We start from the raw sequence: 15,011 nt of genomic DNA, 5'->3' as shown, positions 1-15,011 counted from the left end.
TTGGAAAGATTGTAATCTCAAGTGGCTTACAATAATTTTCAATAAAAATGATTGTCCGTGTACCTCACAAATACTTCAAGTAAGTAATTGTGTTAAGTGCCTTACTCGAAGCGAAGGCGTGATAACGTTATTTAGTGGTCAACACTAACACTAACAATCTATATAGTTTAAGTGGATATCGTAATCGCACATGCCCTCTTGCCTTTTGACAGCCTTTTTATCGTTCGATATATTTGGTGCAATTATGTAAGTTAATTTAATAAGTTAAAGTGTTAGTTTGTCGAATTTAATCACGACTTTGTGATAACGTCGTCCTTAATAATCAATAATCTGAAAATTTTAGTGGACGATTATTAAGGACAGTGTTATCATAAAACCATGATTAATAAATAGTTTATTAATCACAGATTTATGATAACACTGTCCTTAATAATTAATAATCTGGAATTTGAATGAACGATTATTAAGAACGACGTTATCATAAAATCGTGATTAATAAACTATTTATTAATCACGGTTTTATGATAACGTTGTCCTTAATAATCAATAATCTGGAAGTTTTAATGGACGATTATTAAGGACGACGTTATCATAAAACCGTGATTAATAAATAGTTTATTAATCACGGCTTTATGCTATCGCCGTAGTTATTAATTTTCTCTAAAATAGGCGGGAAAGTGCAGAAAAACATGACTTTTGGTCACAACGTTCATCATAAAACCGTGACTAATAATAATGGCGGGAGTGTGACGGGAATGCCAAAACATTAGCCACGTCGAATACATTGAAAGCCGTAGTTAATAATACTTATAATTAGTGTGGGCATTACATAACCGACACTAGTAAAAATTATTATCCATGACAAATCGATGCCGACACTAATAATGTAAAATATGGTAACTTATTCCTTAATTAATTTTTGATTATATATTATATTATTTATTTGATTGTGAGTAAAACTAAAAATTTGAAATATAACTGAAAAAGGTATTATAGAGAAATTCAAAATCTGAATAATGTTTGGACAAAATATCATTATCTTTATATTAATAAAAATATGTTTGACCCATTACTATGTGTTCTATCAACTTTGTTAACTTGGGTCCTTGGGGACAAATAGAATATAACTTAAAGCAAAAATCTACAATGGACATATAAACTTTGTATCATATAAACTTGTCTTCGCTTTAGAAGAAAAAAACAATTTAAGATCATATAGGGACCCTTTTTAAGAGTTGTAGTAGTAATAATAGTATTTTATTTTTACCCACTTATGAAAAATACATTGAATGAATTAAAGTGTAAGATTTTGGAAAAAAAGAAAAGAATTTAAGGGTAATAGTTGCGGTTAGTACTACTATTTATTGTTTGAAGGCTCAAGTTCGATTCTATATAAAGGTAGTACTAATGTTTGGTACGCGGTACTAGTTATATAAATATAAGTTGTAAGGGGTATAAATTGTGAGGTATTAGGAGATATAAATTATATAAGTTATTAGTGTTTGGTTGGGAGTATAGAATATGTATAAATTATATAGATTTTATTATTTTGTGTTTGGTTTGTGGTATAAGAAAGTAATAAGAAATATAAAAGACCATTTTGCCCTTATATTTATATAAATTATTATCTTAATGTTTATTTAAGATGTAGTTTGTATTATTAATTATATTGACATTAATAAAAAAATAATAATATATAATTATCACATTAATGTAATTTTAAAATAAATAATACTATTATAATTCCTCACAATATAAATTATATAATTATATAAATAAAACTTATTTATATATTAATTAATAATAATTTTAATAAAATCTTATTTTAAATTAGAATGGTATAATTATAAATTAATTTCATAAATAAATTATATATAAGTTATATGAATTAATAATAATAATATCACTAATTTATATAATTAATTTTAAATATTATTTATTAATAATGTAATAAAATTTTATTTTATAAATTAATTATATATATAAGTATTATCTATTAATTAACATTATTAGTTTTTTTAAATAATTATTATATTTAATTAGATATAAAATTGTCACATTTAAATTTTTTATAATATAATTTTTGTTTACAAGATAAAAAAATATATATATAAATTTAAAAATCAAATAAAAATAAGTAATTTAGTAATTATTATTATTTAAATTATAAAATCAAACCCATTTAAATATATATAAATATTTAATTATAATTAATTATTATTATTATATTTAAAATATAATAAAGAAATTATAATTTTTAAAATTAAAGGGTAAAAAAGGAATATTAAATTTTAGAAAAGTTAATACATTTTTGTAACTACTTTGAGTAGGTATTATATTATACCCAGTTCAATGTATAATTTATACCTACATATTACTACTATAGTTATAAATATTAACCAACCAAATAAATATTATAATTTACTATATACACTATTATGTTATATCTACAGTTTTATCCCTCGTAACAAACGTAGGCAAAGTATATAATGAAATAAACACATTTTTTACTAGTAGACCTTGATATATAATAAAAGATTGTTTTATTTTTATTTTAAATTTCCAAATCTTATTATATGGTTTAATTTTATATGAGACCAAGTATGAATATTAATATATTAGGTTGGTATAGGTTCCCATAGGATTTAACTTCTTTCTCAGACATGGTGATTGTCTTGTTGACTATAGATCCCTATTTCAAATATTTTGTAGGGAAAGATAAAGCTCCCTTTCTTTATCCAATGGTCTTGTCTTTCTTTAACCACTAATGTCTTTTAATTTTCTAATATTTCTTTCAAAATTTTGAGTTATTTTGTAACATTATAATAGTGGTATATAAATATAGTTCATATCCCCACACATGTTAGGAGTCTCAAACATTACTAGTGGTTTTATATAAAAAGAATACAATAAATATAAGTCAAATCTTAATAGTTAATTACATTTTAATTAATTTATTTATTTATTTTAAGCTTTTTTTTTTTTTTTGTATAATATATATAATCACATCCTTATCTGTAAAACAAATTGGGTTCGACCTGTAATGTGTTTAATCTTTTCGTTCGAATTCGTAATGTTTGAGTGTTTGTGGATAATGTATTTAATAAAAAGAATTAGGCGCGTTTCGAATGAGACACGAATTCAATATCCGTGTTTATCTAATATATATAAATGTTTGAGAGTCACAATCTAGCACCCATTTTTATTTTCTTTTTTAAAATTGACTCCTTTTCATTTATCTTCAAGATTGCCTATAATGTTGACAATTAAGAACTAATACATAAGTCATAATTTTACATCTCATAATGATATCAATCTAAAACATTGATAAACACTTTTGATCACAAGATTAAAAAAGACATACTTTTTAGTTTTTACTGGGATAATTGACAAAATTTTATAAGCTTCCATTTACACACAATTAAATGTTATTAATATATTTTTTTAAAGTCTCTATAATATGATATAAATGATAATGGTTTAAGTTTAACGACAAAAATAATACAAAAACACAAATGTCTATATATAATAGTACCACCAATCATTTCGAAACACAACGAAATTAACCCTTTAAAAAACAATAATTAAACATAAAGTCAAAATATTCATAAAAAAAAATTAATAAAAACAAACTAGCTTTCACCAGCAATTTCTCAGTTGAAATGCAATTTAGCACCCCCGAAAAAAAAGATAGAAAAAAATTATGAGGAATGAATGGACTAGGTCTACATCACATCTTTTTAACTATCACCTTACTTTTGTCCCCATTTTTGTTTTCTTCATTTGAATGATGACACTTCTTTGAAATATTTGCATAGCTGTCAGATAGCATTCAACACTCATTCTCTCTTCCTTTTACTTTTTCCATCTTTTGTATTTTATTGTATATAAATACTCTAATTAATAAATATAAATAATATAAGCTTGTTAATTTTTGCAGCCTTTTGTCCCTTTTAAGGCTTTAACCCACATGGAATTGCTTTATTTTTTATTTCTATATTAAGTAGGTGATAATGTGACCAATTTGCCACCTTGCCTCATGACACCCATCTTTAATTTAACTAACAAATATTCTAACAAAATTACCAAATCTTTTTTTTTTTCAATTTGAAGATTATTAGTAAGAATTTTTTATGGGTTATTCTTATAAATATCAATTTTTTTGTTTTGATTGACTCGACATCACTTATTCAAACGAACACTCAGTTTTGTCGTAGTTGTTTTGTTGTGACGGTTGGTGACGAATGACCCCAATTTGAGGCAATCAAGTTTGTTAATTGTTGGGTAACATCTTGGGTACCACATGAGAATTTTTATTATTAATTTTTCTTTAAAGAAAAGTTGAAACTTTTCCTTTTTTTTGAGGTGGCTTTAATCTGCAGACAGGAAGACCCATGTCTTTTGATTTCTTTTAAGTCTTTGTATAGTACCCATTAAGTTAGGGATGAAGATGATGTCTAAAACCAAAGCAATTCAAAACATATATTAATTGAGATTTCTTTTTAGCACACCATAACTTTTGTCTCTTTTTAAAATGCATTAATTAAGAGTCAAATTAAAGACATTTTACTTATAAAACAAACACTTTAATTATTAAACTACATTATGGTTTACATACCCTAAATTAAGTGGGCATCACTATTGAAGTAATAAAAATAATAATTAGGTTTAGATTTTTATATCATTATATGTATCTTATCCATATACTTTTATAAATATGATGAAAAACATTTATTTAACATTCATTCAATTCAATAAAAAAATGTTTTAATAAATATAATTGAACCTTTTGAAAACACTTATAGATCTAGGTCTAAGTTTCTAATAAAATGTGGTCACAAGGGCTTGAACACATAATACGCAAACACACTTAATCATTTAACGAGACGCACCTCTCAAGAAAGTTGGGATACCACCGTTAATCTAATTCATTAAATTGAAATTAAAGTTTAATTATTTATAATTTCATTAATATTTGGAGTACTGAGATTTATTATGTAATGCCCCGAGTCTTTGGGTAGTTGTTGGGAAGTTTGGATCCCTTCTTCTAACCTAGCGGCAACAAAAAGTGAATATCCGCATCCTCTTTGCAAAGTTTTGGGTTAGAGTCCGTCAGTCGATAAATTCTGCGTTTAGTTAAATGATTATGTGTTTAACCCACCTGTGGTCACATTTTTTAAGTTTATAATAGAAAACATTTAACAAATTAATTTATAAATATATGTTTATATTGTAAAATATATTATTTTATCTACATCAACAAATAATTATCGATGTTCTCTATTTCAAACCGGGTCAGATCCATTTAAAAAATAAAGTGTTTTCAAATGGGTATATATATATATAAAGCTAGATGAAGCACGAGCAAGCTACCTTCTTCTCTAGATCAATCTTCTTAAAGTAATTTCTTTCTCTCTCTACATATGACATGTTTGCTCTGGGTAATTCTTGATCATCATATTATTTATCTCTTTTACCTTTAAACCCAATTATGGATTCTTCCTGATCACATGGAATCGACAACTGTCAATAACATTGGCAAATTCCGTCGCTAAAATCTATAAACCGTCGCCGTTTACATTTAACGACGAAAATAAGCGTCGCTATAGAGAAGGAGGCAATGGATGAGTTAAATGGAGGAAGATCAAAGGCATGGGAGATATATAATGGGTCGGAGCCTAGCTCTTCACAAGTTGCAAAAGAGGAGCCATGGAATAGCTTTGGGGGGTCAAATTCGTCGTCAATGCATGCCATTTCTTTCGGTTTTGTCGCAACTGCTATCTTGATATCGATGTTTTTGATGATAGCAATCTTGGAGCATTTGTTTAGGCCGAATAATTCTCCTTTTGCGGATAATTCTTCGCCAAATGGGAGTAGTATTAGTAATGATCATCGGTCTTTGTCCATGGAGAAACTTAGAAACCTTAAACCGGTAAGTTTCTCTCTCGAAATTAATTCCTTCTTGTCTAATATAATGTCATTATTTTTGTAAACTTTTTAAATCATATCTAACTAAGTTCTAAATTCAATCACTATATAAGAAATATCGTATATTCAATTCTTATTAAAAACGATTTGGTTTAAAATGATTATGTGAAGAATAAACTCGGATAAAAAAGGAAAAGTTCACCAGCCCATCTTCTATGTGATTGGTCTCGGTTTTTACAAATCTTTGAAATTTTATTTTGCGACGAATCTGAAATTAAAAAGAAATGCAATGATTTGGGTTTATTTGATGACAGGTATCAACACCAGCAGAATATGCAAAAGAAATATCAGTAATGATGCCTGGGCAACAATACCCTACTTACATTGCACATCCATCTCCTCTAATTCCTTGTACAAGAGAAACTGTTCTTTGGCCATCTCATGATCAACACCATTAATATTTATTTAGTTTATTAGTCAACATTAATCATTATTATTATTATTATTATTATTATGCAGGATGATTTTTAGATGGTTATAGTGAAAAGGAAATGATGAAAGTGTTTGGTTTTAATTGAATGATGCATTTTTATCATTTCAATGTTAAGAAAAGTTATTTGGTGGTTATTTGGAAGAAGGGAACTTTATTTTTAAATTTATAAAAAAAAAAAATTAAAGAGTATTAATATATGATGATAAAATAATTCTTTTTAAATAAAGAATATTTTAGTATAGGTTAATGAATTAAGTGATGTAATTAATGAGAGGGTGAAATTATGTTTAATTAAATTAAAATTCTTTTTTGTTACATTTAATCTCTTAGGTAAGACTCTTCCTATTTATTCAAATTAGTTTATTTATAAAATAATATATACTGAATAAAGTAACAAAATATAATTTAAATCATTATCCAAGAAAAATTATATTATATGAATAAAAAAAATATTTTCATAATATGCTCATTATAACACATTTAGTTAGGAAGTTAATTATAAGCTGCAATATGTTTTTTTTTATCCATTTTCAACAATTTTCCTAGTTTAACCACAGTTCGTATACCATAGTTGATAGTATTTGTATCCTGTCTCCAACGAGTTTACTATTTTATATATTATAAGAATTTTAACTTTATTTCTAAAGTTAAAATAAATTTTTAGTGTATTAAAATATATATTATATTGAAAGTTGAGGTATAAACCGTGTATAGAAATAAAAAAAATGAAAATGGTATAAATTTTTTTTTGTAAGAGACGAGATAATAAATTCTCTATCCGGCTCTAATTCATTTTTGTAATTAAAAAACAAAAATTATAAAATTATTTTTTTTTAGCATTTTTGATAGGGACGACAAAAATACCTATTATCATTTCTCAATCCATTTTTATTTTACTCTCTATTTTAATGGGTATCTATTCTTATTTTCATCCTCAATTTTTCGATATCTCGTTACTCGTTTAAATATTTATAAGATTGTATAGTTTGAAGAAAAAAAAAGAAACATAACTTTGTTAAATAATTTTAAAATTAATAATATCAACATATTGAAAATATAAAGATAAATATTACAAAATATAACAACTTTGTTATTACCAATTAAAAAAAGTTATAATAAAAATAAAAAATAAAATAAAAAAAGTAATGAAAAGATAAATATTTTTTTTAAATATTAAAAAAATAAAATTGAAAGGTGAATAAGAACAAAATAGTATTTGTAACGATGTTACATTTGGAAAAGTAAGATTATGTTTTAATAAAATAAAAAAAAATATTATTAATATAGTCGAGTGTTGATTTAAATTCTGCAAACTCTTCATTCTCGTTTCGGATACCTACCTTCCGGTCCTTCCCCATGTCCAAAGCCATAGAGTACAAGATCTAAAATCATGAATTGAATGTCCAGGCATGGAAAAAGAAATACGTTTTCAGAGACAAAATGTAACTATGTTAACAAACTTGAAACGCAACGCACAAGTGGTCGGCGATAGGAGTGAGCATTGGGTGGATTAATCCGAAATCCAATTCAATCCGAATCCTAAATACTAATTCGGATTGGATATTTCGGATTGGATTGAGATCAGATCGAATTCGGATTGAATTAAATCGAATTGGATTAGGATTATTCAAATTATCCAAATTATCTAAATAAAAATATATTTTTTATTTTAAATTAAATTTCATATCAATATAATATATATTTTACTTATTATCACTTTTACAACAATATTTATTTTTATTTTTATTTTTATTTTTTTTATTAATAAAAAAATTAAAAAAAAAATTGTTGACTAATTTCAAGTTGATATATATAAATATTTTTTAGTTTGGATTATCCAAACCATTTTCAATTTAATCCGTATTAATTAGTAAAATGATTTGGATTACGGATTGAATTAACTTAGTTTGGATTTAATACGGGACCAATAGCGCCATGTAACTATGTTTACAAACTTGAAACGCAACGCCCAAGTGGTCGGCGAGCAGGTGGTTAATGACCAATAGCGCCCTTTTTATCACCGCTCACAAGTCTTACCTCTGTTCTCTAAGCTTCCCCAGTTTAGTTGGTTTGGAGATTAATTGATTCGATGCATAATCATCATAATCTTTCCTAGGAACAAAAGATAGTTCCACCCATATTTTAAATACATAAACCCAACCATCGAATATGAAATATACCGATACCCATTGTATCCCAATTTTTTCAAATGTGGAAGTATAATCCAAGATCATTTTTTTTTTCAAAAAAAAATCAATAAAGGATAATAATTAAGGAATAAACCACATTACAAAAACAAATAATGAAACACACATGCCATCATAAACTAAAAACACACAATTACAAATGATGGGCACAACAACAATGATACAACAAACAAACAACTACTATGTCCATTTCTCTTGCACCTCGTCGATACAAAATGCAAAAACTCTTTCTTTTCTTTTCTTAAAGATCATGGTCAAAATCATCATCATCATCCTCGGGTACAAAAGTCAACAAAGAATATTTAACCTTAATCGAAATCCTCCCCTTCTCAACCACAAGTCTCGCCCCGGATACAACCCAATACCCCGGGCTATCTTGTGGTCCCCTCATCATCTCCGTCGTATCAACAAACCTAAGTAGCTTCGGAGCTTGGTTCGGTACGGGTGGCCCGCCAGGATAAACTGCGGAGTTTATATTTACCTCGGCTGGTTGTGGGGGCGGTTTGGTAAATGTTGTGGTAAAACGCTGACTAATTAGCGTAGAAATGAGACCCGATTTACGAGCCAAACCTGGTGAACCGTCCCATTGTGCAGCCTTGACACATGTTACTCCATTTACGGTTGAGTAACCGAGTCTTAAGAAGAGGATTTTTTTCATTCCGTAATCGCTCACTTGGAAATGAGCCGCGGTTACGATGGAGAGATCATTGTCGGATTCTACTGGGGCGGTGCAGACGTGAGAGAAGTTTTTCCATTGTACTTTTTCGTAATATCTGTGGTCGTAAGATTCGTGATGGAAATTTCCAGAAGGATCGTTTTCGAGTTTGAAGACTTTTGGAAGGGTGGAAAGATGTTGCAAGTGGATGGCTAATCGGTTGCTTCTTTTACCTTCTAGGTACAGTCGTAAGCCAGTTACAGGTCTCTTCCCTACATCGACCTGAGATAAAAATATAATTGGTTGTTAAAGCGGTTACTAAAAATATATTGGTTGTTAAAGCGGTTATAGTAAAACTGCCAAGACGATAGATTTCGGCATTGTTGGTAGGGATTTTTTAAATATTCTCAAGATAATCAAACAATAATCCTCGTATCAATCACAACACTCAATTCACTAAAATGCTATCTATTTTTTAAAAAATTATTTTATCACTATATATTAATTAATACCCTTTAAGTTTATTTTACCAAAAATACCCCAACCAACATCCACAAAATCATCACCAATCAAGAGTTTTTAAATAATCCATGGATTATTTAAAAAACCCTAAACCAAACAAGGTAAAGCTCCTTTGATCTTGGGTTTTTTAAGATTTTTTTTGGATTTTATCCAAAAGAGAAGGCCTCGATTGATCTGGATATTTTGGGGGGGCTTTTAGAAATCGTACCATTTTTTATTATAAATTATCTCCAAAATACCCCAAAAAAAACTAGAAAAAACCCAAGATCAGATAAGCTATAAATCTATCACCTTAGAATGAGATTGATGAACATGAGATATAGGGTTTTATACCGGCATTGTATTGACATAAAGCTTGGGACCCATGAAGCTGAACTGTAAAGATGTTGTACTTTGTTGCTTCCTTTGTGGTCCAAGTGGAAGATCACTGAAGATAGGAGCCCATTGTCTAGGGAGCTGAAATTCTAAAAATTGATGAAGTTCTTCAATTGGCGGTTTATCTGCATTTCAAAAGATGTGGGTAATGAAGGTTATCAGAGTATTCCAAAACACTACATAGGGTTTGAACAAAAAAACAATAATAAATTTCCTTGAAAACACTTCTTTGCTAAATATTTCGTCAAAATGTTCATTTATACGAGATAATGTCATGAAACAGAACTTAATTAGGTGTTTTCTCGTCCAAACTCATACTCTCTAATTTAGCTCCATAAAGTATTTTCAATAGGCCATTATATATTTAGGCCTTAGTTTTATACTGGTTAATCTCAAATAACCCAATATCCCATCAACTACAATACCTTCTATCTCATTTAAACTGCATTTAAAGAGTAATTTGGTAATAAAATCCCAAATAGACCAGTTAATTGAATGCGCACACCAAATAAAGGATATTTTCAAATAACATATCGGTTATTTAAATAACCCAAGATCAAACAAGGTCTAAAGTCATGAACACTATGCTTATTTGAATTAAATGTCTCGTCATCAAGATAGTTCTTCCATCAAGTCATCCACCAAAATGCTCCTACTTTATTTTTACAATACATTAAAAGTGTAAGCAAAAATAAACCAACTTTTACATCCAACAAGCTTTTTCTGAAAATTTCTAGTTAAAAACAAAGAAAAGAAACATGAGCTTGTTTGATGTTAATCTAAATAAACCACCATCCCATTATCAAAATTTCTTCCATTAAATCATCAAAATTATCAACAAAATTATCAAAATACCTTTTACTCTATATGATTTTTTTTTTTAAAAAGCAAGTTATTTCAAAATAACCCCACATCAAACAAGCCCTAGATCACATTGGAGCAATCCGATTATTACATTAGCAGCCATACAAAAGGGAAACAACAAAATAAAACGCATATCAAGAGAAAACACTTACATCGTAGATATAGATTTATGGCATGGCTTAAGAACCCACTCCCAGGTACACCATTCAACAAAGAAGTGATGGGGATAAATGACATAGAAATCACATCAGGTTCAGATTGGACCGAATGCAACCACGTACTGTGTTTCGGATTTCTATTATCATTACCGCCTCTCCTCTTGCAGATGCTTACAATATCCTGTTGCAAGAACATCACGTGGAAAATATGTCAACTAAAAGAGAAATCTTAGTATCTCATAAGACAAATGCAAGAATACTATATATAAATGAATATTTACAAGAACATACTACCTCTTTCTGCGAATAGGAATTTGATGAACTAGATTCAGCAAATCTTAGACGCTGCTCGCGACCTTCAGTCTGAAAAGAAATAACTAGATGAAGGAAAAAACTTAATATAATTCAATAAAGATGCATGCATGAGACAAAAAATAAAAATGTTTCTGTATCTAGATTATTAACTAAAATACCAAAATACCTTTTACTTTATTATTTATAATATTAAATACCGAGGATATTTTGGTCACTTGACCCAAATAAACCACCTTTTTCATTAAACAGTTCTTTTTTTTACAAAAAAAAAAGGCCTATAGTTCATCCTAGTATTCCTTACAATATAAATTCTAGATGCCCATACTCTATAACAAGAGCAGACTAAAAATACCCTTTATAAATTTTAAAGTATTAGATATTGAAGATATTTTGGTTATTTGACCCAAATAAACCATTTTTTCATCAAATAAGATTTTATTAGAAGAAAAAAATATTATTTATATATAACCCCAGATCAAACAAACCCTATATTTCATCCAGTAGCCCTTACATTATAAATTCTAAATGTCCATACTCCAAAAAGTGCATACTAAAAATACACTTTACAATTTAAAATATCACATACTGATGATATTTTGGTCATTTGACCCCCAAAATAAACCATTTTTTTTCATCAAACAAGATTTTTAAATATATTTTTTTTTTATGTCTAAATCCTTGATCAAACAATCCCAATAATATTTCATCCTAGTAGCCCTTACATTATAAATTCTAAATGTCCATACTCCATAATCCATATCAAGAGCAGACTGACAAGACTAGATGTCACATGTTGATTCTCTCTTCTAGGACCTTAACTTTATTTGAAAGAAACATAACATCATAAATTATAATGTGGAAGTATCTAAGCCTAACATCATTAACAAACCTTGCCATTCTGATAAATCTGTTCGGATTCCACGCTATCTTGTCCATCTGTTCCAGCAAATCTCTTATCTGCTAGTATCTTCAATCTTTTCTGAACATCAGCCGGTTGAAGAGAAGATGAATGCTGCTGCTTCATGTATATTACATCCCTTCCTCCCATCTTCATTCCAACTATGACGTGTGTACCAAAATTCTGGATAAACCTAATTTACAAGCATAGATAACAAAGCCAACTTATATCAGTGTTACTAATCTTCTTCAATGATTGAATTCCAAGTATCCAACACTTGCAACAACTGAAGTAGAGCTAAGGGTACCAAAAAACTTACCTAGCTAATGCAAGAGGATCCCAGGTTGATGGAACAGCATTCTTTACACGGTCACACAAGTTCATCTGAGTTTTTTCTAATGCAACTGTGTAAAGTGTTATGAACACGCCATCAAAAGCAAGGGTTTTGGTGTTGGCTGCATCTTGCTGCCAACAACCTGAAAACTGGAACATAGTGTTGAAAAGGCCTGAAGGAATTTTCCCGGTTAATGATAATTCCTGATTGAATTGCTCTGACATCTGAACAAGACAACGAGTAATGTCAATGCACCAAACTATATAACGAAAACACAACATTCAATTTTCCAGTTTCGGATATGTTCTTAAATGAAGCCCTTGCATGGTAAGAGGCAAAATAGTTCAAACTTTTATATGTTTTCTGGTCGCAACAAGAGTTCAAAAACTACAACTCTTGAGTAGCTTACTTAAGAAAAGCAGACATGTATTGACTGAGGATCGGATTGCTTTATATGTTTCAGTATACTTGTGGTTCATTCTTCACAAAATAATCAACTAAGGAAAATCAAGAATCCAAGGAAACATGGTGAAGTATAACTATCATAATTTGTCATTATGCAGCAGTAAATCATTAACTATAAATAATTGTAACCTCGAGATTTCTCATGATGATGATGATGATACCTGCTGGAATGAGAGAACATCAGACCTAAACCGTGTTCTTTCTCCTTTATCGCATTTTATCCACTTGGAAACGTTTGGTATCCGAATTCCTCCCGGAAGTACAATTTCACGGCTCTGTTCTTCACAAATCTGAACCAGAAGTGGCTTAGCTGAATCACCTGTGCAAAACTTAATCCTTAAATCAGATGAAATATCATATCCACGTCCAATCGATTGAATCGCGATCTTTGCAGCTTCCACAGCTGAATCCTTGACGGCCATCACTAAGTCTATTTGACTCCACCTCAGCAAAGCAGCATCAAGAAAACAACAACAAAAACATTCACCGGAGTGAGCGAAATATCAACTGACTCCTAGAATTTTCCTTAGGTTACAGCGTTCATCCGATTTTTCAATTCTCTGCCTTCAAAACCTTGCTTAACAATTGATTTAAGCTCAAATGTAGAAAGAAAAGCAAAGAAACTTCTTCGAAATACACAAATCGGCAGGTAAAACACTGAGGTTTCAAACTAATCCGTTCAAAGATCAAAAGCTAAACTGTACATTTGAATCTAATCTATATTCAGTCCAGACTTTTGTAGGTCTGCTGCTGTAAGATGAATGTAAAGCAGTCAAAGATCTAGAAAAATGTAGAGAGGGAAAATGCGAGTAAGAAACCCTAAAGAAGAAGACAGTGGTGAGTTATCATCTTTGACCAGACAGATATCTATTATTTTTCGTAATATAATCAATGTCATTATCTACCCGGTGACCAGAATCACTTAATGTCAACCATTTATAACATTCATATAATAATAATAATAATAATAATTAAGATTAATCGATTCGGTTTGCTCGGTTTATTTATGAAATTAAAATGTAGGTTTCGAAATATTTTGGTTTATGCTCATATCTATTATCTTAATATATAAAAAAAATAAAATTGTACTGTCTATTAAGGTTGTTACTCTAGAATTATATGTTATTGAATATGATACAATATTAGGCTATTTGCATATGGATATGTAAAAAATTGTTAGTACAATTTTGAAAACACAAATTATACCAATATAATTTTGAAATTAAATTGGTCTATCAATGAATAATTAACATTTTTTATAATTTAATAACAAGGCTTTACTTTATGGAATTCTTTGTTATTTTAAATGTGAATTATGACCTAATAGTTTTAAAAAATATTCATCATTGTTCACGCCTTATTTAAACCTTACTTTTTAACATTTGGTAGGGTTTTAGTGAGGGTGAACAGACGAACCGAACCGGTGTGATCGATTTGGTGAGAAATAAAATAAATTTGGTTTATCGTTTTAATTTGATATTCGGTTTTTTTTAGCGGTTACGGTTCTATTTGATCGGTTTACTTACCTCTTTCATAAAAAAAAAAACTAAAATCAATATAAAATTATTATTATTATTACTTTTAAATATTGAGATAATAAATTTATTTTAAGTTTAGTACATCCATGTATGGAAATGAATTTGTATTATTGGCACTGGTTTATTTACTAGCCCTGGTTCGTTTATGAGTTTTTTTAAAAAATTAAGAGAGAGAAAAATTGAATGATGGGCGATGATTTTAAAGAGTTAATAATTATTTTTGGTAAAAAGACTTAAAAGGTATTGATATATATAAATA

General features: G+C 28.6%; 2 protein-coding genes across 3 annotated transcripts; one reads left to right on the top strand and one right to left on the bottom strand.

Annotated features, from left to right (window-relative positions):
• Positions 1-5,386: 5,386 nt before the first annotated feature.
• On the top strand, positions 5,387-6,479 carry LOC124922501. The gene is made up of 2 exons (XM_047463236.1): positions 5,387-5,932; positions 6,243-6,479. Exons 1-2 carry the CDS (start codon positions 5,621-5,623, stop codon positions 6,384-6,386), a joined length of 456 nt encoding a protein of 151 aa, XP_047319192.1. The 5' UTR covers positions 5,387-5,620; the 3' UTR covers positions 6,387-6,479.
• Positions 6,480-8,686: 2,207 nt separating this feature from the next.
• On the bottom strand, positions 8,687-14,047 carry LOC124919007 (MACPF domain-containing protein At4g24290). Of its 2 annotated transcripts, none has more exons than XM_047459101.1 (7): positions 13,376-14,047; positions 12,735-12,973; positions 12,407-12,608; positions 11,494-11,565; positions 11,197-11,383; positions 10,139-10,305; positions 8,687-9,565 (listed from the first exon to the last, which is right to left on the bottom strand). In XM_047459101.1, exons 1-7 carry the CDS (start codon positions 13,634-13,636, stop codon positions 8,870-8,872), a joined length of 1,824 nt encoding a protein of 607 aa, XP_047315057.1. In that variant the 5' UTR covers positions 13,637-14,047; the 3' UTR covers positions 8,687-8,869. The 2 variants fall into 2 exon arrangements, with proteins under 2 accessions (XP_047315057.1, XP_047315058.1); XM_047459102.1 differs by having other exon boundaries at positions 11,497-11,565.
• Positions 14,048-15,011: the final 964 nt, after the last annotated feature.

This window comes from Impatiens glandulifera, chromosome 1 (assembly GCF_907164915.1).
Source record: "Impatiens glandulifera chromosome 1, dImpGla2.1, whole genome shotgun sequence".
In the NCBI taxonomy this organism is placed as follows: Eukaryota; Viridiplantae; Streptophyta; class Magnoliopsida; order Ericales; family Balsaminaceae; genus Impatiens; species Impatiens glandulifera.
This window is presented reverse-complemented; position numbering and strand designations above follow the sequence as displayed.